We start from the raw sequence: 25,412 nt of genomic DNA on the forward strand, positions 1-25,412 counted from the left end.
ACTTCCAAGACGTGACGAGGAAAAAGAGGTGTTCGGCGGCTTTTTACATCAAAGGCCGACCCGATTTTGGGAGGGGCCGCTCACTGATCCCCCTATGTTTTTGAAAATCCTATAGACATGGTTGGACCTGCCGAACGGTTTGAGCACTTTTATATACTGTGTTGAGCAGAGAGGCTGCACAGTTTGACCAGCGAGAAGCGGCCACACATCAGGCCGCCAGACGGTGTTGCTAAAATAACTCGCAATGTATAACTATTATCAGACCGGCCCTCGCGGCCTCAAAACACTACCGGCCCACCGGGAAAAGTCCCGACTCTCCCGATTGCCACTCCGCCCCTGGTGTCAGATGTTAACATGTTATTTCCCCTTTACACTGTTCATTACGGTATAAGGTGCTTCTACACTGTTGTATACGGGACAGTGTGTTGGTGAGCGCGGAGATATGAAGTGACGGTGATGGTTGTTGTGTGATACTTTGCCGTGCACGGAATAAAGTTGGAAAAGTTAAAAACGTCGTGTTTATTTTGAGTAACATGGTAGCAGAGGATGGTTAAAGGATGGCAGCTAGTTATAAAGTTCCGCCGAAGTTTGATGAAGCCAGGCCATACGAGTGTTGGAAGAATGAAATTAATATCTGGACACGGGTTACCGATCTCGATAAAAAGAAGCAAGCCCTTGCTGTCGCCTTGGGGCTTGAAGGGAGAGCCCGTGAAACGGCGATGGAAATACCTGCGGAAGATTAATGGCAACGTTGATGGCAAAGCTGGATGGCGTCTTCCTTAAAGAGGAAAAAGATCGCGCGTATGAAGCCTAAGAATAGTTCCGTTTCCATGGAGGACTACATAATTGACTTTGAACAGCGATACAACCGGATGAAAAGGTATAATATGACACTTCCTGATGCTGTACTGGCTTTTAAGCTGTTAGACACGGCCTGTCTCGACGATAAAAGCAGACAGCTAGCATTGACGGCCTGCACCGAGTTGACGTTCTCCTCCATGAAGTCGGCTCTTAAAAGGATTTTCGGGGGGAAAACGACAGGTTCGTCGAACGGAATTCAAGTCAACCAGGACGTGGCATTTTTCACAGAACAAAGACCACAAGGCAGAGGAAAACGGAGCACAACTTTCCAAAGTGGACAACTAAAGCAGCCATTAACAGGGACGAATCCGCTGGATAAGTTCGGTAAGAGATCCAGATGTGCTATTTGCCAGTGTACATTTCATTGGGCTAAAGACTGTCCCCATAAGAAAACTGAACAAGTAAGAGTAACTGAAGATGCAAATGTAGAGGAATGTAACATTACGTTGTTTACAAAGGCCGCCATCTCAGATGCAGAGATATTTATGACTGAATCATTGGGATCAGCGATTATTGACACTGCTTGTACCCGTACTGTGTGTGGGGAGAAATGGCTGGAAAGCTATATTGATGATCTCACCCAAGATCAAGTGAACCTGTTGATGCAAACAGAGACTCCCAGTTGCAGACCATTTCGATTTGGAGATGGGAATGTGGTATATTCCACAAAAAATGTGAAGCTACCAGCTAAAATCGGATTGACAAAATGCCAAATTGAAACTGAAGTTGTCAAGGTTGACATTCCACTTCTGCTAAGTAAAACATCCCTGAAGAAGGCAGGGACCATTTTGAACATGGAAAAGGACAGTGCAGTGATGTTCAAACAATCCATTCCTCTTGAATTTACTAGTTCTGGACATTACTGTGTCGATATCAGAGACAAAGAAAACAAAAAAGGTCAAACTGAAGAGGAAGTCCTAACTGTGACAGAAAATATGTCTCCAGATGAGAAACGCAAAATTCTTCTGAAGCTCCACAAACAGTTTGGTCACGCGTCTGCAGACAGGCTACAGAGACTCATTCACAGTTCGGGAAACAACGACAAAGAATGCTTCACTATTTTACAACAAATAGTATCCGACTGTGAAATATGCCAGAAGTACAAAAAGACAAAGCCAAAGCCTGCTGTGGGGCTGCCCTTAGCTTCGGAATATAATGAGACAGTGGCGGTGGATCTGCACGAGTTGGAGCCAGGTGTGTGGTATCTTCACATTATCGACCACTTCACACGTTTCAGCGCTGGAAACATTGTTAAAACAAAAAAGTCATCTGAAATTGTCAACTCCTTTATTCACACTTGGATAAGTGTCCATGGCGCCCCCCAGAGGCTATACAGTGACAATGGTGGAGAATTCAACAATGAAGAGATCAGAGACATGGCTGAAAACTTTAACATTGAGACGAGAACAACAGCAGGATACAGTCCCTGGAGCAACGGACTACTTGAGAGACATAATCAAACGCTCACTGAAATAATCCAGAAGGTCAAACGAGAAAATGGATGTGACTGGCACACTGCCCTTGACTGGGCCCTCATGGCTAAGAACAGTATGTTGAATGTTCATGGCTACAGCCCATATCAATTAGTGTTTGGACAGAATCCTAACCTTCCTTCTGTGTTAGCTGACAAACTACCTGCTCTAGAAGGCACCACTATGAATGCTAAAGTTGGAGAACACATTTCTGCTTTACATGCTTCTAGGAAAGCATTCACTGAAGCAGAGTATTCTGAGCGGATAAGAAGGGCACTACGTAAACAGCTCAGGCCCACAGACGACATGTATGTGACAGGAGACAAGGTCTATTACAAAAGAGCAGACTGTCCTGAGTGGAAGGGACCAGGGGTAGTTATCGGTCAAGATGGAGCTGTTGTATTTGTAAGACATGGGGGGACTCTTGTTAGAGTACATCAATCCAGGCTCTGCAAGATAAACACACAGGATCAGGAATCTGCAAAACAAACTGTGCAAGACAACAGCGAGACAGCAAGTGAAAAATGCATCTTAAACAATGAAGCAGAGAGCTCAGATGGTGAAGAAAACACAGTCAGCGAACAGGAAAACGTCAGCGAAAATGAGGTGAATTCAGGAGAAGTCGTTCATCCTAGAACGGCACAAACTGACAATCACAATGTTTGTGGTAACCCTGTCTCTTCTGCTGTTGTGAAACTAAGAACAGGACAGACCGTAACATTTATGAAACAGGATGGTGATGGTCTACAGAGAGCCAGGGTTTTAGGCAGAGCAGGCAAAGCCTCAGGAAAATACAAACACTGGTTTAATTTGCAACATATTGAACCTGATGGCAGTGATGGTCAAAAGGAGCCAGTGGATATGTCATGTGTTGATAATCTTAACATTGAATCAATTGATAGTGAGACTGATGTACTCATAACAAAAGACATTTCATTTGATGCAGCCAAACAGGATGAAATTATGAATTGGAACAAAAACAATGTTTTTGAGGAAGTCGATGACGCAGGTCAAAATTGTGTCTCTACCAGATGGGTCTGTAGTCTCAAAGAAACTCCCTGTGGTATTGTGCCCAAAGCACGACTCATAGCCAGAGGCTTTGAAGAGCTCAATATTCACGAGCTGCAGAAAGACTCCCCAACCTGTGCTTCCGACTCGCTGAGGCTATTATTAGCAGTAATCTGTCAAAATAAGTGGCATGTCCATTCTATGGACATCAAATCTGCTTTCTTACAGGGCATGCAGTTGTCCAGAGAAATCTATGTCCGACCACCTCCTGAAGCTGGAAAAGAAGATACTCTGTGGAAACTAAATAAGTGTGTTTATGGCCTTGCAGATGCATCACTATATTGGTACAACAAGGTGAAAGAAATCATGCTGAATACAGGTGGTAGAATGTCTCTAGTAGATCCAGCAGTGTTTTATTGGTTGGATGAACAGTGTAAGGTTACTGGAGTACTTGCATGTCATGTTGATGATTTTCTTTGGGCAGGCTCAGAAAACTTCTCAACAGGTGTGATTCCCACACTAAAGTCTGCATTCCATGTTGGACGTGAAGAACATGAAAATTTCTGCTATGTAGGAATGGACTTTGTCACTATTAATGGTGTAGTTCATGTTCATCAGCATACTTACATTGAAAGCCTACAGCCTATTCGACTGGAAGCAGCACGTGCAGTGCAGAGAGATGCCTCTCTTAATGAGACTGAAAAAGAGCAGCTCAGGTCAAAAATAGGACAGATACTGTGGGTTGCAAAACAAACAAGACCAGACATTATGTTTGATGCAAGCAGCTTAGCGTCAAATATAAAAGATGCCACAGTCCAGTCTATTCACGAGACAAATAAGGTCATTAGGAAGATTAAATCTGAAAAGGTGACTCTCAAGTTTCAGCATTTGGGAAGCAATGATACTCTGAACTTTATCGTTTTCAGTGATGCTTCCCTTGGAAATCTCCCTGATGGGGGCACACAAGGGGGAACACTGATTGGTCTAATGGGAGAAGGAGGGAAGTTTTCTCCTCTCTGTTGGCAATCTAAGAGAATTCGACGTGTGGTGAGGAGTACTCTGGCAGGGGAAACACTGGCCCTGTCAGATGGAATAGATAATGCTATTTTTCTGGCTCACAACTGGAAATGCGGAGTTGAATGCGCCTCCCTTGATCTGTGTTACGGACAATCACTCTCTGTTTGATGCCCTTAAGTCAACAAAACAGGTCTCTGAGAAACGACTTCGACTGGAAATAAGCAGTATAAAAGAGCTCATACAGAGTAAAAGGATAAAACAGGTACTCTGGTCAGACACAAAAACTCAACTCGCTGACTGTCTTACCAAAAAGGGAGCGTCTGCTCTGGTGTTATTGAAAGCACTCAGTGAAGGGCTGTGGTGCTATGGAAAGTACTCAGCTAAGGACTGTGGATAATAAGCTTAAATAGGGGTACATTAAAAAAAAAAACACTTTTCAATTGCATGTGCATGTGCAACAACTGTTTTGTTTGTGATAACTGTGGACTTTGTTATATAACATTTTATTTATAATTTTCTTGTTTCTTTGTTTAAAGTATAGGGAGATTGTTAACATGTTATTTCCCCTTTACACTGTTCATTACGGTATAAGGTGCTTCTACACTGTTGTATACGGGACAGTGTGTTGGTGAGCGCGGAGATATGAAGTGACGGTGATGGTTGTTGTGTGATACTTTGCCGTGCACGGAATAAAGTTGGAAAAGTTAAAAACGTCGTGTTTATTTTGAGTAACATCAGACACAGTTAACAACTAACCTGATGTAGAAGAATTTGGAGCTCTGGGTGCTGGTCGCTTCTTTCTTCTGACACTTACGGGACTTTCTGAAGGGGCAGGACTTTGTCTTTTTGTGTCCCCACCTGCGGCTTCAGCAGCCTGAGTGATGCCATACCAGGGATGACTAGCCACTACAGGACCAGGGGGATCTTCAGGACCCGTTTCTGGCTCATCTTCCTTCTCATTATCAAAGGGATTTGGAGGAGTGGATGGTCTGGATCCCTCCTCCTTTCGAGAAGGAGATGAACCAGTGCAGGGAGGTAGGGCTATACCTGTGGGTGGGCGAGGTGCTGGTTTCCTCTTTGTTTCTGATTGCACCAGTGCCAGCCAGGGTGGGTTTATTGGTTTTGGAGTGTCACTTGCCTTGCTAGAGCTGGGAAAGGAATGCATTACAACCACTGAATGAAAATCACTCAGTATATAAGAAAGTTCTTTTAATGTTTCTGAAAGAAGACTATAATGCTCACCAATGCTGCATTTATTTGACCAAACAAACAGTAAAAACAGTAATATTGTGAAATATTACAATTTAAAACAAGTACTTATTTTAGTAGTTTAAATATATTTTAAAATATAATTCATTCCTGTGATGGCACAGCTGAATTTGTTAACATCATTACTCCAGTCGTCAGTGTTATATGATCCTTCAGAAATTATTCTAATACACTGATTTAGTGCTCAATAAATATTTCTTATTAATATAAATGTTGAAAACATTGCTACTTAACATTTTTGTGGAAACTGTGATGAGACTGCCATTCAAAATGGTAGAGATAAGTAAGATTTAAAATAGAAAGAAAGAAATGAATACTTTTATTCAGCAAGGATGCATTACATTGATCAAACGTGACAGTAAAGACATTCACATGATTTCTATTTAAAATATGTGATTGAGACCCACGCGGTCACAAGGAGAATCACACCAGGCATCCATTTAAAGGCTGTTCCAAAAGAAGTTTAATACTTTGAAGGCAAGAAAGTGCAAAAGGTCCATGCAACAGTGGATAAGAGCAAAAATAAAAACAAAGCTTACAAAAACAGTCTAAAAACTAGCACCAACTTCTCTCACTAACTGTTGGAGACCAAAGTTTCTTATGCTCAAGCAGCATTAACAACCTTTGCATTAAGCTCCAAACCACTCTCTGTTCAACCTACCTCACTTCTGAACACCCATAAATGCATAATTTTCCCGCCTTTAGTTAATTGGAACATACCATTTTCTGTAAAACTAACTCTTGTCTCGCTATACATTTCAGCAAGTTCCCTCAATGATAGTTAAGACAAAGAGTTTAAAAACAATCAAAAAATACAACATACAGGCAAGAGAAAAACAAATATTGTCATTTGCACAATTGATATTTCCTAAATTAGTTCAAATTAGCGTTTCCCCACCTCCCAGGGTGTGCACATACCTAGAGGTTAGGCCCACTCTTCGAACAACAGGAAATAAAACAGAATAGATTCCACATTGTTCTTTATATCATATGGGAGGAGGTCCACTCCTCAGGATGTTTTTGCTACCTTTTTTTCACTATTATTTCCTATTATCTTATACCTTGGGCCATCACAAGTTGATAATGACAACCCCCAACTCGTTTTAGTTTCACTTGAAGTAGATTAGCCTCTATAGCGAGATTCCTATCAGTCGGTCACGACGTACGTAGAGAGTGACCGACCGATAAGGGAACTAAAATACAGCTCAAATGTAAAATAGAAAACATTTATTTTGTTCTTAGATCTTTTTGCTGCTTATACATGGTGTACTTCGACGACTGGTCATGTTAGTGTATTGTATTAGTGTAGAATATAAATATTACTATATTACGAACCAGACTGACTTTATTTTCTGTCACACGTCTACAGAAGTTTTTATTGAGAATTAACAGAGGTATAGATGTTGATGTCTTATTGAAAATGTTTTCGTTTGAGGTCACCATCATGGAGAGCATGAAACAGATGATGATTTGACTGATGAAATCTATACGAATATAGATGAAGATGAGGAAGAGGAGGAACATGATGATTGAGAGTTTATATTCTACACTAATACAATACACTAACATGACCAGTAGTCGAAGTACAGCATGGATAAGCAGCAAAAAGATCTAAAAACCAAATAACTGTTTTATATTTTATGTTTGAGCTGTATTTTAGTTTCACCATTTGGCTGTAAAGAATGTTTACCTGTACAGAAGGTTACTAACGTTTACTCTATTGAAGGTTGGCTTTTTGATAACAGACTGCACACTAGAGTCATCTTTATTCCTTGTGTTGCGAGTACTTTGTGGACTTATGGAACCCATATGGAATGGTAATGCTTGAAAGTTCTGTTTTCTCCGATTTGAGGTACAGTGGAGAACTTTGGTTATACCAGCTATATTCCTCTAGATAGAAAGGTCATCTTGGACTTAAATTTAAGCTTATAAACTTGGGAAGTTTTTCATGTACATTTGAGGCAGTGATATGTATAATAAAATGCTTGAAAATTATCACTTTTGATAACAATGTGTCAGGCGGACAGACATTTTTTTGTCTTTTGGGGTATGTTGAGGGTGATATTTGACAGCAAAAAGGCAGAAATCCCCCAAATCTTTTTCTGCTAGTTTCCCCTAGCATAATAATAGTGAAAAAAAGGTAGCAAAAAACATCCTGAGGAGTGGACCTGGCTCCCGGCCTATCATGCATGTTATAATTGTTCATAAGGACACAATGGGATGGAGAAGCAACACTGGCTCTCCATCACAAAATATATATATATATTTATTTTCTATTCATCAAAGAATCCCGAAAAAATGTATCACAGTTTCCACAAATATATGAATCAGCAAAACTCTTTTCCACATTGATAATAACAGGAACCATTATTAATAACTGAGCACCATATCAGCATATTAGAGTCATTTCGTAGTAATGATTCAAGTAATGATTTCTGAAAATTCAGCTTTGCAATCAAAGTAATAAGTTAATTACTTTTTAAAATGTAAAAAATATTTATTTAAAATTGTAATAATGTTTCACAATATTACTGTCTTTCCTGTATTTTTGATGAAACTTACTTTTCGACCAGTAGTGTACATGAAATGGAAACGAAATCTGAACAACAAACAAAGACACAAGTGCATAATAAGAGCAGAGGAGATGTCAGGAATTATCTTACCGAACAGGAGAGTGCAATCTTTCTTTTGGCACAGGAACTTGAGGAATTGGAGTGTCAGCATCTTCTAGAGCCACAATTAACAGATAGATAAAAACATTTTACACATGCAAAACATGTAAATAACTTTATTTTTATGTTAGACATTTTTGCTCACCATTGACAGTAGGACTTTCAGAGGGTCTGGGTGGGCGTAGCCTCGGGATAGGGCGAGGAGCAGGGGTGGGCTCAAATACCCGTCTAGGCGCTGGTACTGGTCGACCCTCTGCTGCTGTACCCTTCACTTTGGTCGTTGGCCCATCGCCACTGGCCACATTAGCGGATAGCTTTTGGTCTTCTTGTTGTGTGTCCTGATCCTCCTCTTCAGATTCATCAAAAGGATTTGGTGGACTAGCAGAACGAGGTTCTATCTCGACATTTGACCTGCTATCTGGCTGCTCTCTTACTGCTTCTTCTATTTCACTTATTTCTTTTTCTTCTCTCACTGGGGTGATCTCAACATTGCTGTGTGATGCTTTAGATTCTAAACTCTTATTGTGTGGATCTTTTGGGCTTGTTGAGGTTAATGTGACTAGTCGATTACTTATATCTGAATGACCATTCTTATTGGTGGAGACAGATCTAGTGAAGTGGTGAGTGCAAACTAATGATCCAGGATCTTCTGTGAACTTGTAAGAACCAGGCAGTAAAGTTCTGCTGCATTCCCTACATCTGAAACGAAAGCAGAAATTCTCACTCAAAAAAAGTGATGACAGCAGAAGGAATGATGTTTTTTTTTTTTTTCACTCTAAGGTTTAAATCCATAATTTATGTTTGTTCCAAAAATGCAAATTCAGAACATTATTCTGAGATGAAATCTGGACGGCATTACACCAATAGACAAAAAAGAAACAAAAGAAACAACTTTTCATCTGATGCAGATATTATGCTAGGTAGTCCGCCAGTCACCTGAAGCAGTTCCGATGATAAAGTTTTCCATCAACGAGGATTCTCTGAACCAGGTGAACATGCTTCCCACAGACGGAACAGGTGCTGCTCAGAGTACTGCGTTTTGATTGGCTATCTGCACCCGACTGCGTAGCACAAAGGACCAGGACCAGGATGGAAGATGGAAAGGTAGGTAAAATCCATTGATGTTCATTTGAGACCATATTGCATATTTCTGTCCACTTTGTTAATACATTGTACTGTATTAATATGTATACAGAACCAACAAAATACATTTTGGTATTATAAAATTGGTACAAATTGTCTCAAGCAAACAATGTAAAACTAAGTTCTCTTACGAGAGGTTCTCTCGTATTGCTTAAGTTGCTTACGCTACAGGTAAAGTCTTCTTTTCTCGAGATCTGAAGCCAAAAATTATCCTTAATTTTGTATTTATTGTCAACACAGTGCGGCAGCCAGCAGACCATAGCAGGCTGTATCAGCGTGCTTATTGGCTGACCTGCGGCAACTGCAGCAGCCTACCGGTGAGCCCCGCGTGACGTCACGCCCTCTACGCGTCACAGCCCGCCAGAATGGGTGTGGCTTAGCGTATATAAGGACGGGCTCAACAGGCTGATCTCTGATTTTTATGTCTTCAGCGAAGCTCTACGCATCGCTGGATCTGGAGAGCCGCCGCCATCGAAACAAGCGACCAGCAAGCCCAGGAAGCGTCTGAGGAAGCCGGCCGTCTTCGCAGCCTTCAGCCATCCGTGCCTGCTACGCCATCCGGCGACAATATCCTTTATTGCATATTGCTTTCTGTGTGTGTGTGCTCGCCACCGCGACACACACTTCCTAAAAGAGCGCGAGGCGTTTTTCTAAAAACGTCTCGCAACTTCCGTGGCTCTTGTTAGTCCCGCCGAGGCCGGACTACGAGCCCCACTCAGCGACGGAGACCGCCACGTTATCTGCGCTCTCTGCCTGGGTCGAGACGGGCCGCGCAAGAAGCGCCGCCCGAAAACGCTCTCCCTCTGTTCGAGCCGCGCAATTGCGCCGCTCACAAGGGATGACAGAAGCGCTCACCGGCGAAAGGAGGACAGAGAGTGGTTTAGGACCAACCTCCACTTCTCACACATTTCTCAGTCCCCTCTCAAGTTCAGGCAGCTGGAAATATTAATATTGCAGTAAACGAGCCTGTTATAATACATGCACGCCTGCAAACAAACGCCGACACAGACATGATGACGCTCTTTATATGCTCACGTTGACCAAAAGCTTGTGTGTTTCTCCCCTGTGGCTCAGTGGCAAAACCTTAGGCTTTCGCGCCAGAGACCCGTGCTCGAATCCTGGCTCTGGCGGCAGATAAAAATTATGCTGCCCGCTTCTCCGAGTTCGTGGCCAGCTTTCTCACTTACAGAAAGCGAACCCGCCTCTCGCACCCTCCCGTGAGTATTATGAGCGTCTAAACATATGAGCCTTCAAAGCATTACTCTGTCAGTCCCTTTAGAAAAGCTACTGCAGCAAGTGCATTTTGCGTCCAACGAGCCGGTAATACAACCCGCTCGCCTGCACGCAACCGCCGTTTCCACGGCAACCCAGAGAAATCTCATAAGAGTGTAATGTCTGGTTGTCCGGCTCACGCCACATGTGTTTTAAGTGTAGAAAATGTGCCCACGTCTGTGTTCACCCCTACACACAAGCACTATAACCCCCCGTGTCTCTCACAGAGCCTCTAGCACGGACCGAGACGAGAGTGAATGGGGAAGTAGCACACCTACTTCATGCAGAAATAGCGAAACTTCTGTGCAAAGGGGCTATAGAACCGGTACACCCTTCTCTGAGCGAGTCAGGCTTTTACAGCCATTACTTTCTCGTGCCCAGGAAGGACGGAGCTCTCAGACTTATTTTAGATCTGAGATATTTGAACAAAGCTCTTATGAGAAGACCGTTCAAAACGCTCACAACCAGACAGATCCTCGCGCAGATTCGCCCGGGAGACTGGTTTATTTCCCTCGATCTGAAAGACGCTTACTTTCAGATTCAGATAATACCCCGTCACAGGCCATTCTTGAGATTCGCCTTCGACGGTCAGGTATATCAATACACCGTCCTGCCGTTCGGCCTGTCTTTAGCACCCCGTACATTCACGAAGTGCATGGACACGGCTCTCGCTCCCCAGAGATGTCAGGGCATGCGGATTCTGAACTATTTGGACGATTGGCTGATTCTAGCACAGTCAGAGGAAGAGCTTATTTCTCACAGAACAGTGCTCCTCGGCCACCTGGAAAGCCTGGGTCTCACGGTCAACTGGACCAAGAGCTCATTACTGCCCAGTCAGTCAGCCTCCTTTCTAGGTTTAGAACTGGACTCTGTGGCAATGACGGCCCGGCTGTCGACACAGCGCCTACGCCGTGTTCAGCGCCTGGCCGCGTCTTTCCAAAAGGGCAGCACCGCACCCCTGAAAACGTTTCAGAGGATGCTGGGATGTATGGCTTCAGCTGGGTCTACTGCGTATGCGCCCGCTGCAACGCTGGTTGATCGCTCGAGTGCCTCACCGAGCCTGGGCGTCTGGCAGCATCCGAATCAGAGTGACTCAGAGCGGCGTTTTCAGCACTGAAACTCTGGTTAGCGGCCGACTGGTACCAGCGGGGAGTGACAATGGGAGCCATCTCGCACCGCAAAGTTATCTCGACGGACGCCTCCAACTCAGGTTGGGGCGCTCTTTTCGAGGGCAGACCGGTCTTTGGTCTGGCCAGACCGGCAGAAATGTCTCCATATAAACTGTTTGGAGAGGATAGCGGTCGAGAACGCGCTCAAACGTTTCCTCCCACACATAAGGAGCCACCATGTTCTAGTCCGTTCGGACAACATGTCCATGGTATCCATGTCGCACATGTCCAGGGCGGTGTCAGATCCAGGACCCTCTGCAATCTGACAGAACGCCTTCTCGTGTGGTCCCAGCACTCACTGTGCTCGCTGAGAGCCGCACACGTGCCGGGCTACAAGAATGTCGGCCCAGACAGACTGTCCAGAGACAACATTCCCCCAGGAGAATGGTCTCTGCACTCTCAGACAGTCCAGTCGCTATGGCGCCTTTTCGGCAAAGCGGAAGTCGACCTTTTTGTGTCGAAAGACAACGCTCACTGCCCGAGATTCATCTCGAAGAGCGAGGACGTGCTGGCCCAAACCTGGCCCAGCTGCCCGCTGTACGCTTTCCCTCCGATCTCACTGTTACCACAGGTAATCAAAGAGATCAGAGAAACGTGCCACTCAGTGCTTCTCATAGCCCCACGATGGGAGAACCAGACCTGGTTTTCAGAGCTGGTGAGGCTGTCGCACGTAGCCTCATGGCCGATCCCGGTGAGGAGTGATCTTCTCTCCCAGGCCGGTGGATCGATCTGGCATCCCCATCCAGAGCGCTGGTCTCTGCATGTGTGGATAATCAACGGATACCCGTTGCTTTGCCAAAAGGGGTCGTGAACACGATCACGCAGTCTAGAGCTCCTTCTACGAGAAGACTAAATGGTCAGTGTTTTCTAAATGGTGCGCTGCTAAGAGCCTGGATCCACGCACATGCGGGGTTCCGTGGGTGCTTTCCTTCCTCCAAGAGCTGCTGGACAAGGGCAGGTCCCCTTCCACGCTCAAAGTATACGTTGCGGCCATTGCGGCGTTCGCAGAGCCGACGCGCAGCCGTGCGTTAGGAAGGAACGAGCTCATCATCCGCTTCCTTAGGGGAGCTAGGACGATGAACCCCCCCACGGCCCCCCTCGGTTCCTATTTGGGATCTTTCTTTGGTCCTGGAGGCCCTGAAAGAGTTTCCCTTTGAACCGTTAGAATCTGTGGACCTAAAATACCTCTCGCTCAAAACCGTTTTTCTGATTGCTCTGTCTTCAGTAAAAACGTGTGGGGGATCTACATGCGCTATCAGTTAGCCCCGCATGTCTCGAGTTCGGGCCAAATGACTCTAAAGTCATCCTCAAACCGAGACACGGTTATGTCCCCAAGGCGATTAGCACCCCCTTCAGGGCGCAGATCATCTCCCTATCGGCTCTGCCAGCATCCGATAGCGGGGACAGTGATAACCTCCTATGCCCCGTCAGGGCGCTGAGAGTATACATCACGCGCTCCGCCGCTTTCAGGCATTCTGAGCAGCTCTTTATTTCGTCTGGCAGACGCACCAAGGGTCTCGCCGCCTCGAAACAGAGCCTATCCAGATGGATAGTGGACGCTATTGCAACAGCTTACGCGTCCAAACACCTGCAGTGCCCTATAGGCATCAGGGCCCATTCCACAAGAAGCACGGCTTCATTGTGGGCTTGGTCCAGCGGGATTTCCATCCACGACATTTGTATGGCGGCAGGCTGGGCCTCCCCCTCCACGTTCGTGAGGTTTTATAACCTGAAAGTTCCCGCCTTGCAGGCTAAACTTTTATCAGTATAAGTGATATGTACGTTCTGCGCAGTTGTTATGTGCAGACTACTCTCATGTACTACTAGCTCTTCTGGTTGAGCTGCACTGTGGGATGAGATTCTCCATACATAGACCGGCAGAGCCGCTCTGTGTCCCCCTATCTTGTGCTTGTGCATTGTGTTGGCCCGCGCTGCTGGCCGCCTATTCGCCTTACAGCTGTGTAAAGGGGTGATGCTCTCTATACATAGACCGGTGGTGCCTCTTTATTTTCTCCCTATAAGGTGCTTATGTACTTGTACGGCCCACAATGCTGGCCGTCTTTTCCATGTGTTATACACAGACCGGCAGAGCCGCTCTGTGTCCCCATGAAGTGCTTACGACATGGGCTGGCCCGCGTTGCTGGCCGCCTATTCCCGCATGTTATGCTCCCCGGGCTTCCCCGGGACTCATGCTCGGATGCTCGGTGCGCACGGCGTTGACAAGGGGTTCCCGTAGCGTAAGCAACTTACGCAATACGAGAGAACCTCTCGTAAGAGAACGTACTCGGTTACCTAATGTAACCTCGGTTCTCTCTAGAAGAGGGAACGAGTATTGCGTAACCTGCCGTGCTCGCGCCACGAGCTTATTCGCTTCATCCATAAAAAACAGAGATCAGCCTGTTGAGCCCATCCTTATATACGCTAAGCCACACCCATTCTGGCGGGCTGTGACGCGTAGAGGGCGCGACGTCACACGGGGCTCACCGGTAGGCTGCTGCAGTTGCCGCAGGTCAGCCAATAAGCACGCTGATACAGCCTGCTATGGTCTGCTGGCTGCCGCACTGCGTTGACAATAAATACAAAATTAAGGATCATTTTTGGCTTCAGATCTCGAGAAAAGATGACTTTACCCGTAGCGTAAGCAACTTACGCAATACTCGTTCCCTCTTCTAGAGAGAACCGAGGTTACATTAGGTCAGTGGTTCTCAACTCCAGTCCTCAGGACCCACTGCTCTGCACATTTTGTATGTCTCCCTTATTTAACACACCTGAATCAGATCATCAGCTCGTTAAGAGAGACTCCATGAACTGAACTGAGTGTGTCAGATAAGAGAGACATACAAAATGTGCAGAGCAACGGGTCCCGAGGACTGGAGTTGAGAACCACTGCATTAGGTAACAGAGTACGTTTTACTTTGAAAACACAGGATGACAATAACAAATGCTTATCTCAAACTGATGAGATGAATTTACTGACCAACCTATTTTACTGGCTAGGAACTTGGTCAAAGACGGACAGAGAAGATAAAGAATGAGAAAGAGGCAAATTAGTGGCCAAAAGTGATGTCCAGCCTAGGAAAATTGACATCTCCTTTTAATCAAATATCATTGAAAAATTGTTAAAGAATTTGTAAGCATACTGCGCAGTTGTGCTTGGAGTGATGGAGTCAATTGTTTTATTTGTGATAACGCAATGAGACATGCCAAATTGTGTGAACATATTTTTTGGCCATGCTGTCATACAAATAAGTTATGAACATACAAAAACAAGAGAGAACAAACAAAATGTTAAGAACTGAATATTTTGTCTAAAATTAGTGTTCTGTTCTTCCATAAAATGTAAAATATAAAAAAAAACAAGTAATAAAAACTCAGTGAGTGTTTTAGCGCAATTTTCTGACGTCATGGGATCACAACACTAACGCCGCCTTCACACTGGCAGTTGAAATCAGCTCCGATACGGCAGCGAAACGACCGGAAGTCATTCATTTCCTATGGAGATTCGCAGGCCGCATGCGAATGGGTCCGAACCAGGTGCGAACGAGTGCGGTGCGAAAAAAATCGTGTCCGTTGGCCATCCGGATGCGTTCAAAATTTTTTTCTGTTTCTATCCAAAAATCCCAACGGAAGTTAGCGTTGCTATGGTACTGATAAACAAACCTGGATTCTTAACTTTTAATAAAATAAATAATGATTTTATAACGATTAGTTGTCATGTCATTTTTTTTATTTTCATGATGTTTTAACGTTATTAGGGCAGTTAATACAATTAAATAATTCAATATTTAAATATACTCGCTTCCGAGGCTTCCGACCACTGATCTATATAATGACATATATATATATATATATATATATATATATATATATATATATATATAATGTATATATATATATAATGTCATTCTATATAGATCAGTGCTTCCGACGCTTTTCACCGTTGTGTACGACGTCCGCTGGGGGCGTATTACGGAGCTGATTTCAACTGCCAGTGTGAAGGCGGCGTAAGAGATAGTAAATCTTTTCCTGGATTTTTTTTGTGCGTTCCCGAGATTAGACCTTCCTTAACATAATGCCGAAAACCCGAAGTCTCTTGGTGGTCTGGTTGAGGAGTAGATAGAAGTACAAGTTTGGTGCGCACAGACAGAACAGAAATCATGAGTTAACAATCGCAATTTTGTCCGGTGGAAAATTGCGCTAAAAAAAATGAAAAAAAAAAACTCTATCTAACTTGTAGAGTCGCTAAAAACAATCCTGTATATATCCAATATATCCTGTCTGGACATCACTTTTGGCCAAAACTGTATAAGGTGGACAGATGACCCCTTTCTGGAAAAGCAAAATTAGATTTGGTCCCCTTTAACTCGTACAGCTCACCAATATCTACCAAAAATCAAATACATAATTTAGCTCTGGCGGCTGATTTGCCAACTTTTTGCTCTGAATACATGGAATCAGGCCAAACTGGGTCTCATTGCTCAGATTACATCTTGTGTTGTAATGACAAATTCCACTCCACTCATGCTGCAACAGCAAATTTTAGGATAATTTGTCTGTGCACATAGTGTTGTTGGGTCTACAGCTACCCAGGGAATCAGATTTTAAAAAGAAACAGAACAAGAAATGGTCTGTTTTTAAAAAAACAAAGCTGTCTTCTTTACCTCAGTCTGAGTGTCACAGTCCTCCAGAGGAGCAAATGGCCTCTTTATGGCTGGTTTAATGCGGCCAGGACCACCAGGGCTTTTTATGCATGTGGGGACAGCTAAATAGAGGATAAAAACAGGTTATTCAGTAGCATGTGTCCAGCATTTTTTTTCAACACTAATGTAATGAAAATACAACTCAAGTTCATCCACCTAGACAAAAAATCTGTGCAGCATGGATGAGTTATTTACGCAAACAGCAAAACTGGTTTGTTTGCACCACCAAATGTTTAGTGTGGCGTAACAAATTCCAACCACGCCATGCTAAACGATCAGAAAATTCTTATTCAATACAATCAGGGTGGGGAATTTTTTGTCCAACAGACACAGTAGGTGAAGAATGCTACATTTTATCAGCCCAATTTTTTTCCCAGCATAAAAATCACTATATAAATATGTGTGTGTGTGTGTGTTAAAAAGACATTAAATGTATATATACATATACAAAACTTTCTGTTTTTCATTGTCCAAGTGGCCTTGGATCTCTTTTTTGTGCACTTTGAAACTTATAAGGTCCCCTTTCCATTTATGCTCTTTAATGCAATGTGAGACTGCTTAAATTAAGCAAGTGTGACAATACCTCAGATGGTCACTTGGAATTTCAGTCACACTGTCTGTGACATCACATCCACTTGTTGCATACAGAAATGTTGCAGAAAACACTGTAGTTAGTTCACGTCTGTGACGTGATTAAGATATGTGGTATCTATCTACAGAGGGTTTGGTTGTGTTGAAATTTGTATCTCTTAAATATCAAGAGTTGGGCAAACTTCTAGCAAACTTTTCAAATTCATGAATCCCATGACACTACAGAGGATAAGTGGTTTGGAGAGTGGAAGGATTTAAGTAAAATGGACATTATAACTGAAATATGCTCCAGTTTGCCATTTACGCTAAATCATGTTGATTGTCTCATAAGAGTCATTTGTATGTGAATGAAACTACACAAACTGAAAAAATAAAACCAACGTTTTTTTGAGGTATTGTAATCTTGTTAAAACGGATTTCATAAAATTGGTATCGGAAAACGTATTGCTCAGGAACCGATATCAAAGTCAAGGTATCGGTAGTTAAAAATTTTTAACGATACCCAGCCCCATTTGCGTGCATTCAGCCAATCAGTATACACTTATGTCAATGGTTGTTCCTATTGTTTTGGGTTAGACCCTACTCTGAAGTAGGAGCTAATTTAGTTCCCCCAAAAGGGGTTCCTAGAATTAAAATCATTCCCAGTTCCAGTGGTGCAAACACGCCAAAAACAGGAACTTCCGCCATTAGTTCTAAGAACTATGAAAAGGTTCCTCCGGTAAGAAAGTCACTTTTATGTTGCATGCAGCTGGCAAGGAGAATTTTTTAATCTGGTCAAATTCAATTGTGACAAAATATGAACTTTATTTTAAATTTATAATTTAAAATATGGCAAACTTTTAATTTTATTTTGCATAACACTTCTTCAAGCGACATGTATAGAGGCTTATAGATATGTTATAGAGGCTATGTGCGTGACGTCACCGTTGGCCAGAGTGACTGCGGTCACGCCCACTAAGTGGCAAAAAGACTGAGCGGCAGAATTTGTTTTCAGCGTGAATGTCGCGAAAAACACATCTAAAACGGGAAAGAGCTTTGAGATTGACTGTACAACTAAATTTTAACAATTAATCTGAGGTATATTTTTACAGACTGCCAAAAGTTACAGAACAAAGAAGCAAATGAATCGCTGCAATTCACAGAAACAACTGGACTGGATTTGCAGTTAACATTTTTGTATCAATATGCTGAATTTAGGGGTAAAATAATATCCTTTATATTGTATTGTTATATATTGTATTGACAACTCATCAATTAAATATTTACCATTGTCTATTCTGCATAATTGGACGTTTTAGGGTTTTAGGGCTGGTGATCACCCAGATTTAGACCTACCTATATTGTATTCATATAAATCGTTCACAGGCAAACTTGCTCTAGGTATTTCCCCGACGTCGAAATCATGCACATATAAATGTCAGGAAACACGAATCCTGGCTGCATGTCAATATCCATGGATCATTGGATCTTTGGTAAGCTATAAGGAACACTATATCGAGTCCAACCTTTAGTTTAGACTGACAATCGTTTGTTTTACTCGTGTTTTTGCAGTTTCCCCTATTAAATCCTGTCACGCAGAGTCTCTTTTGCCACTCAATCCGGCTGAGGGGGGTGTGTTCCGGCGGGAAAATTACGTCAATGCATACCCTCTATAGTGTTATGCAGATAATAGTCTACTAACCTCATCCCTAACTACTCAACCATATAAATTGTTTTGATAACAATTGAGATATATATATGTATGTATGATTATTACTGTACATTTATCTGCCTGTTACTTGTATATTGTTGAGAAGTGGTTAGGTTTAGGGTTGTCCAAACCAGTTCAGTGGTTCATCGCCCTGCAGCCGATTCTAAAGATTTCATTGGTCATGTCAATTACTGTCCTGACTGCCTACACCAAACACTGATCCCTAAACCTACCCATCACTGTAACACTTAGGGGTGAGATTAGCAGACTTTTATCTACATAACAGTATAATATAAATATTGGAAAAACTTTTTGTTAAAAGGTTGGATAGTTTTATCAATAAATATAATATTTTGACTGAGCAGCAGTATGGATTTCAGGCCAAGCAGTCGACCGGACTTGCAATAATGAAACTAGTGGATGAGTTAAGTAAGGCCATTGATGATAAGAGAGTGAGTCTGGGTGTCTTCATTGACCTGAAAAAGGCATTTGACACTATCAATCACGATATTCTCCTGAAGAAGCTGTTTAAGTATGGGGTCAGAGGGGTTGCATATTCTTGGATTTGTTCATATATAAATAACAGAACTCAATTTGTTTCAGTTGATGGAATTATGTCAAGTCCCCTGAAAACTCTTTGCGGGGTTCCACAGGGCTCGGTCCTGGGACCAAAATTGTTTATTTTATATTTAAATGATCTCTGTAGGGTCTCAAGTGTTCTCAAGCCTATTCTTTTTGCGGATGATACTATTTTTTTTTATTCTGGGAAAGAGTTAAAGGACATTGTGAGAAATGTGGAAAGGGAGATGGAATGGGTTAAGAAATGGTTTGATATTAATAAGCTGTCACTGAATATGAGTAAAACAAAGTTTATGATTTGGGGTAAAAATAGTGTGACAGACGTGAAAGTAAGAATAGGGGTGGAGGAAATAGAAAGAGTTAATGAAATAAAATTTTTGGGTGTTATATTAGATTCTAAATTGGGGTGGAAAAAGCACATTGATTATGTAAAATCTAAAATCTCAAAGTCAGTTGCGATATTAAATAGGATTGGGAATTTGTTAAATTAGAAGGCATTATTTATGATATATTTATCATTATTTGTTCCATATTTAACTTATTGTCTGGAGATTTGGGGTAATACGTACAAGACATACACCCAACCACTTTTTATTTTACAAAAGAGAGCTTTACGTATCATCACAAGATCACAATATAGGGATCATACAAACGATTTATTTTTAAAATTAAACATTTTAAAATTCTATGATTTAGTGGATTACAAGGTTACATTGACAATGTATAAAGCATATTATAAAATGCTGCCTGATAAAATTTTGAGTATGTTTGAGAAATGTTATTGTAAGTATGAGTTAAAAGGAACATGTTTGTTTAAAAAACTGAAGGTACGAACAAATATTAGATGCAGAACTATCTCTGTAAGAGGAGTGAATTTGTGGAATTGTTTGCATATAGACCTTAAATTGACACAAACAATAAGTGGATTTAAAAGGCTCCTAAGAAACAAGATGATACTTTCATATAGATAAGTTTTGGGTAATCAAATTCTATGACTTTGTTGTTTCAAGTGTTTGCAAGAAGAGAATTGAGCACTGTTTGACTGTTTGTGAATATTGAGAGGGATAGGCGTTAATAAGCCTTGAGCTTCAGCCTACCCTTTGGTTTAATCAAAAGTTATGTATATGATGAGTTGAATATTTGTTATTGTATATTTGTTAGTGATAAACCAAATAAACGAAATGAAATGAAATGTACACAGGGCTTGACATTAACTTTTTTAGTTACTAGCCACTCAGCATTTTTACTGGCCACAATTTTGACATCGATATCATGGGGTATCATATAGATATTTTTAATATCTCATAATTTGGCAGCAGGCATATTAGGCTGCAATCACTTTAAGACCTGACACACGGATCCATTATACTGTTACACATGCATTTTCTTTCCCAACTTTTTATGTTCACTTAAAACATAACTGACTGTTTACATGAATACTCGCCGAGACCAGGATTTTGACATTATTTTTTGTGTATTTGATTGTAAAAAAGAACTCAATTTAGTACTGAGATGCGGCTTTATGTGTGCGCACTTTGGGTTTGAGGTTTGTGTCAACTCGCTGTTGAAGACTGCCACTGCTGAAATCCACCCGCATTTGACGGGTTGGTGGGTGTTAATGTCAAGCCCTGAATGTACATAATAGTAACGTTATTGTAATATGTAATGTAAAATTATTGTGGCTTTATTATGGTTGTTCAAATTTAAATTGTACCCTAAAATACCATTTCATGATGACAAACTTATACCCTACCACTTAAATGCATGATGATGAAATTCCATGTGGTTTCTCATTAAAAGCAGTAGGTTTACTTGTGGCAAAATTCAATAACTGCTCTAATAAAAAATGCCTTTTTCACTGTCTGTTTAGAGACGCACAGAGCTCTTGGACATGCGTTTGATTCTCCGGGCGCATGCTTGTGGGTGTAAAAAAAAAAATTGGTATAAATCAGCATATCTATATATGGTGTTCAATACTCACTGTGAGATTTGTTGGTGAAGTAGTTATAATACTGAGATACATAAGTGATGATGCTTAATCTATCAGGCACTCTCATGGACACCATGTCTTCTGGATCTAGCAGGGCTGGAATACCCAACTCACTCTCAGCAACCTCAAATGCCTTTGAAAAAAAAAAAAAAGAGAAAAGTTGCATAACAGCAGAGTATGAACCACCAAAAACAGCACAAAAAAAACTTCGTTATGACACATACTGTCATACTAAATACACATAATACAGTAATAAAAATACAGTTGGGCTAAAAAAAAAAAAAAAAAAAAAAAAAACCTTTTTCAAAGCCATACACCAGTCCTATATGTCTTGTTTTAGGAGTAATTAGCATGTTTTGTCCATAATGATGCTGTCCGTTAGCTTAGAAAGCTTTTCAAAAAAGCAGATCACAGCTTTGCGTGATCAAAATGCTATTTAAACAATTGTAACAACCACATGGCATGTTATAACAAAACACTTAACAACCAATATCTACACTAGCTGTCAGTATCTGGTTCTACAGTTTACAGTTAACTATAGTCAAAGTCGACTTACATTTAAAATGTTTTTATGAACAATTTATTTAAAAACACTTTAAGGGAAATGCATTTACGCAGTAAAAAAAAAGACAACTGTATAAAAAAAATGGGTTTTAGTATAACATTGTAACGTACACATTTACATCACTGTTTATGCAGTCACAATGGGCTAAAAAGATGATTTATGACAAATAAAGTTAGCATTACTCGGTCATATGACTGACACAAATATAGGTGCTTTGCTGCAACCACTTCCTCTTTCTAGAGCCGTTATAAAAAAAACTAAAGCACAATTTAAGAATTGTCAACAGCTAGCGGTTTATTCTGCATAATTATTTATATCAACAGCATAAGTCATAATTATTATAGCCTCCCCATCTCGGTTTTGGTCAGCTGTTTGTGTAATACTCACCAGATGATTGTTCTCAAAGACATTTTCTTTTGAGAGGGAGTCAAAATCTCTAGGGGACAAAAAAAATTGTTTAGCAAGTGCAAAGTCACGAATCACAAACATCCCAATGAGTATTAAAAATATACAGGAATAGATGATAATAGTCTTTTTTTGCGTGTGTGACGTTAATGTTCTTGTCTAAAAGCTAATTTTGCAGATAAAAGCTGATTTTGTCAGCGTTTAGAATTACACTAGAATACAAATAAAACAAAACTCAAATTTTAATTAAAATAGGGTGAACTTCACATACAATTTACTTGTAATGTGTAAATGTAATCTCTCTTTTAAAGCCTGTGTGGCTGGGACACAAATCATGACACTTTAAATAACCTAATAACATTCTCCATTCCTCAATATTTTTGTTTTTGTATGAATTATTTTGTATTCATCTGCTGCCATGTCTTGGAGGTGAAATAACATTTAACAATACTAATTAAATTATGTTAAGCTGTTATTATACATTTTAAATTAACAGTAAGGTTTTTTTTTTTTGTTGGTTTGTTTTTTTACTAATAAACCTGTATGTTCTCATCATACCAAGTAATCATTCCACTATATGACCTGGATTAAATCACTGGAGTTCATTTTACTTCATTGTTTTAATTTTAATTAATTTTACACAACAAATGCACCCCAATGAATTTCACTGGATGCATAAAAACAACTAACACATTGTTCATATATTTTCTTCTTTCAGAAGAAAGAAAATGGAACGGCATTAGGGTTTATAAATGATGACAAAATTTCAAGTTTGGTTGAACTATTCCTATTGTGATACAGACAGCTTGTCACTTCCTGTTTATTTCAAGTCACACCTAACAATAGCACAATACAAGCTACATCTTCAAAAAGCATGTAAGGAAACAACGTTTCCATCTGTTAAAGATGCCCTTACTTATTTAAGATGATGACATTTCTGGAGGTACGTTATGTCATATTCAGAGAAGTGGAAAATACAAACAAATGAAAAAATGAAGTATCAAAGATGCTCACATGAGATCAGGTCTGTTTCTATGGATAATGGCACAGAAGGCCAGCCCATCTCTGAAGGACGAAGACATGTTTGTAATATTCACATTATTGTAACTTTCACACTGGTTCCTGCACCAGTCCTGCAAAGCTTTTAGAGAGCCCATGGTCGAGATTCAATCCCAAATCCACACTTATTGCCTGATCCGGATCTTGAAATACAAATGAAGACCTAAGAGTTCACGAGAAACCCCTTTCCACATGTCTCTATCCGGTGCAGTTAGATCCGGCTGTCTGAAATCTCTCCGATTCCATTCGATCAAAGTAAGCAGTATGGACAACGATAAGTAGAGCTTTGACCGGACTGTCTTTAATCCAAAAAATCAACACGAATGGAGTCAAACTCCAACAACTTGAGTTAGAGGCTTGACTGTCCGTCTTTCAAAATGAGAAAGCAATGATACTTCGGCGTTCAATAAAAAAAAAAAAAAGAAAGATACAAAGTCAGAAAGCAGGATAAAGTAGGCCCAACCCCTAACAGTTAAATACTCTTTTAGGCGTAACGTGTACTGACGAATTTGGTGTACAGACTGCTCAGACAGACAGAGGCATTCATATATGGCAAGATATTTATTGTCAAAATAAAAGTCACGTCCGATTTGGTACAAATTACAAAACAAACCTTACCAAACGATTTTATTTATTTGTCTCATCTGGCTTGATGGGTCTTTGTATCATATTCTTATTTACGCAGCAGCAATAAAATAATATAATCGTTTTATTTTAAAATTATAGTGTATCAAAAACGAATTCTGATTTTTTTTTTTTAACGTGTTTAAAACTGTGATGGTAAACAAAGAGTGAAATAAGCTAAATAAAAAAATAAAAATATAATCTAATATATATTTCCACGACATCCATCGTCCCCCCTAGTCTCACGTAGTCAGACCGATGACGAAACACACAGAGTGTGGCCATGACGTCTGAGGCTGAGACACTCCCCTTTCTTGTCCCTTGAAAATATTTTTCAAAAGTAATAATCCTGGAAGTCGAGTGCACTATATCATCATGGAATGACGGCTGCTGACGTACCGTGCTGCAGACGCAGAAATAACTGCACGTAGGGCCTACACCACTCAATGGCAAAAAGCATGTTTCTCGCTGGACAGCCAGTCAAAATGAACCGTGTTTAAAATGTATTACATTGTACATTCATAGTCTACTGCATAATTTATTAATATCTATAGTAGGCCTATTCATTTTCATTTTAAAGTATGGATGCATCACTTTTAAATATAAAAAAGGAATAAATAGACACTCCATAATAGAAATAATAATAAAACTAATTATAATTATAATAGGCATGATTATTTATACAGCACATTTCATACACAATGACAATTCAAAGTGCTTTACATACAGGGGCCCGTTCTTCGTACGTCGCTAACTCAGTTAGCTGGATTTGATTGTTGGCGATTTGGCATGATCTTGGATTGTTTGGTTCTTCGACGCTCATCCTGGACTTGCTGTCATAGCAACAGGTGTGCAAGCTTAAACCTGCTCGGGAGCAGGCTTATTTCATGTAAACAGGATTAGATTGCGGCTTTATAAGCGGAGCTGATACGGGAAGTCCAGCGCAGCGCGATAGTGCACTTTCTGAGATATATATTTTTTCTCGTGACTCGTGAGATTGTCGTTTACATTATTAATTTGTTGGAAACGCACATTTATTTTCGACTTGTCGGACTTTAACTACAGCACAAACTGTTTGCATTGCCCTAAGATTATTTGCGAGTGGCTCTTTCCTTTACACTATTGGAGATGCGGAGAACTTGATGGAAAGTGCTGTCTGTCGTGTCATTCGGTAGCCTGGGAAAACCCAGACAACTTCCGGCAAATTCAGATTTGCTCGAGAAGTAGTCTGGCAAAGAGCTCATTCAAGCCCATTTCCATGGCCTAGAAATCACGGCACCAATCAGAAACGTTGAGGCGGGCTTTACACAATGACGATCGCTCTGA

General features: G+C 41.1%; 1 protein-coding gene across 3 annotated transcripts in view; it reads right to left on the reverse strand.

The window, feature by feature from the left end:
- The window catches only part of micall1a (MICAL-like 1a), a 40,829-nt gene extending 16,816 nt beyond the window's left edge, over nt 1-24,013 (reverse strand). For 2 of the 3 annotated variants that reach the window (XM_079883298.1, XM_079883296.1), the window contains exons 1-8: nt 23,418-24,013; nt 22,386-22,434; nt 21,425-21,566; nt 16,545-16,645; nt 9,236-9,360; nt 8,445-8,998; nt 8,291-8,354; nt 5,115-5,506 (exon numbers count right to left, since the gene is read on the reverse strand). In XM_079883298.1, coding sequence (XP_079739424.1) covers nt 5,115-5,506; nt 8,291-8,354; nt 8,445-8,998; nt 9,236-9,360; nt 16,545-16,645; nt 21,425-21,566; nt 22,386-22,434; nt 23,418-23,560 — 1,570 coding nt within the window. In that variant the 5' untranslated portion in view covers nt 23,561-24,013. The remainder of the gene's footprint in view (nt 1-5,114; nt 5,507-8,290; nt 8,355-8,444; nt 8,999-9,235; nt 9,361-16,544; nt 16,646-21,424; nt 21,567-22,385; nt 22,435-23,417) is intronic. The other variant, XM_079883297.1, reaches the window with a different exon arrangement.
- Nucleotides 24,014-25,412: the final 1,399 nt, after the last annotated feature.

This window comes from Squalius cephalus (assembly GCF_949319135.1).
Source record: "Squalius cephalus genome assembly, chromosome: 10".
In the NCBI taxonomy this organism is placed as follows: Eukaryota; Metazoa; Chordata; class Actinopteri; order Cypriniformes; family Leuciscidae; genus Squalius; species Squalius cephalus.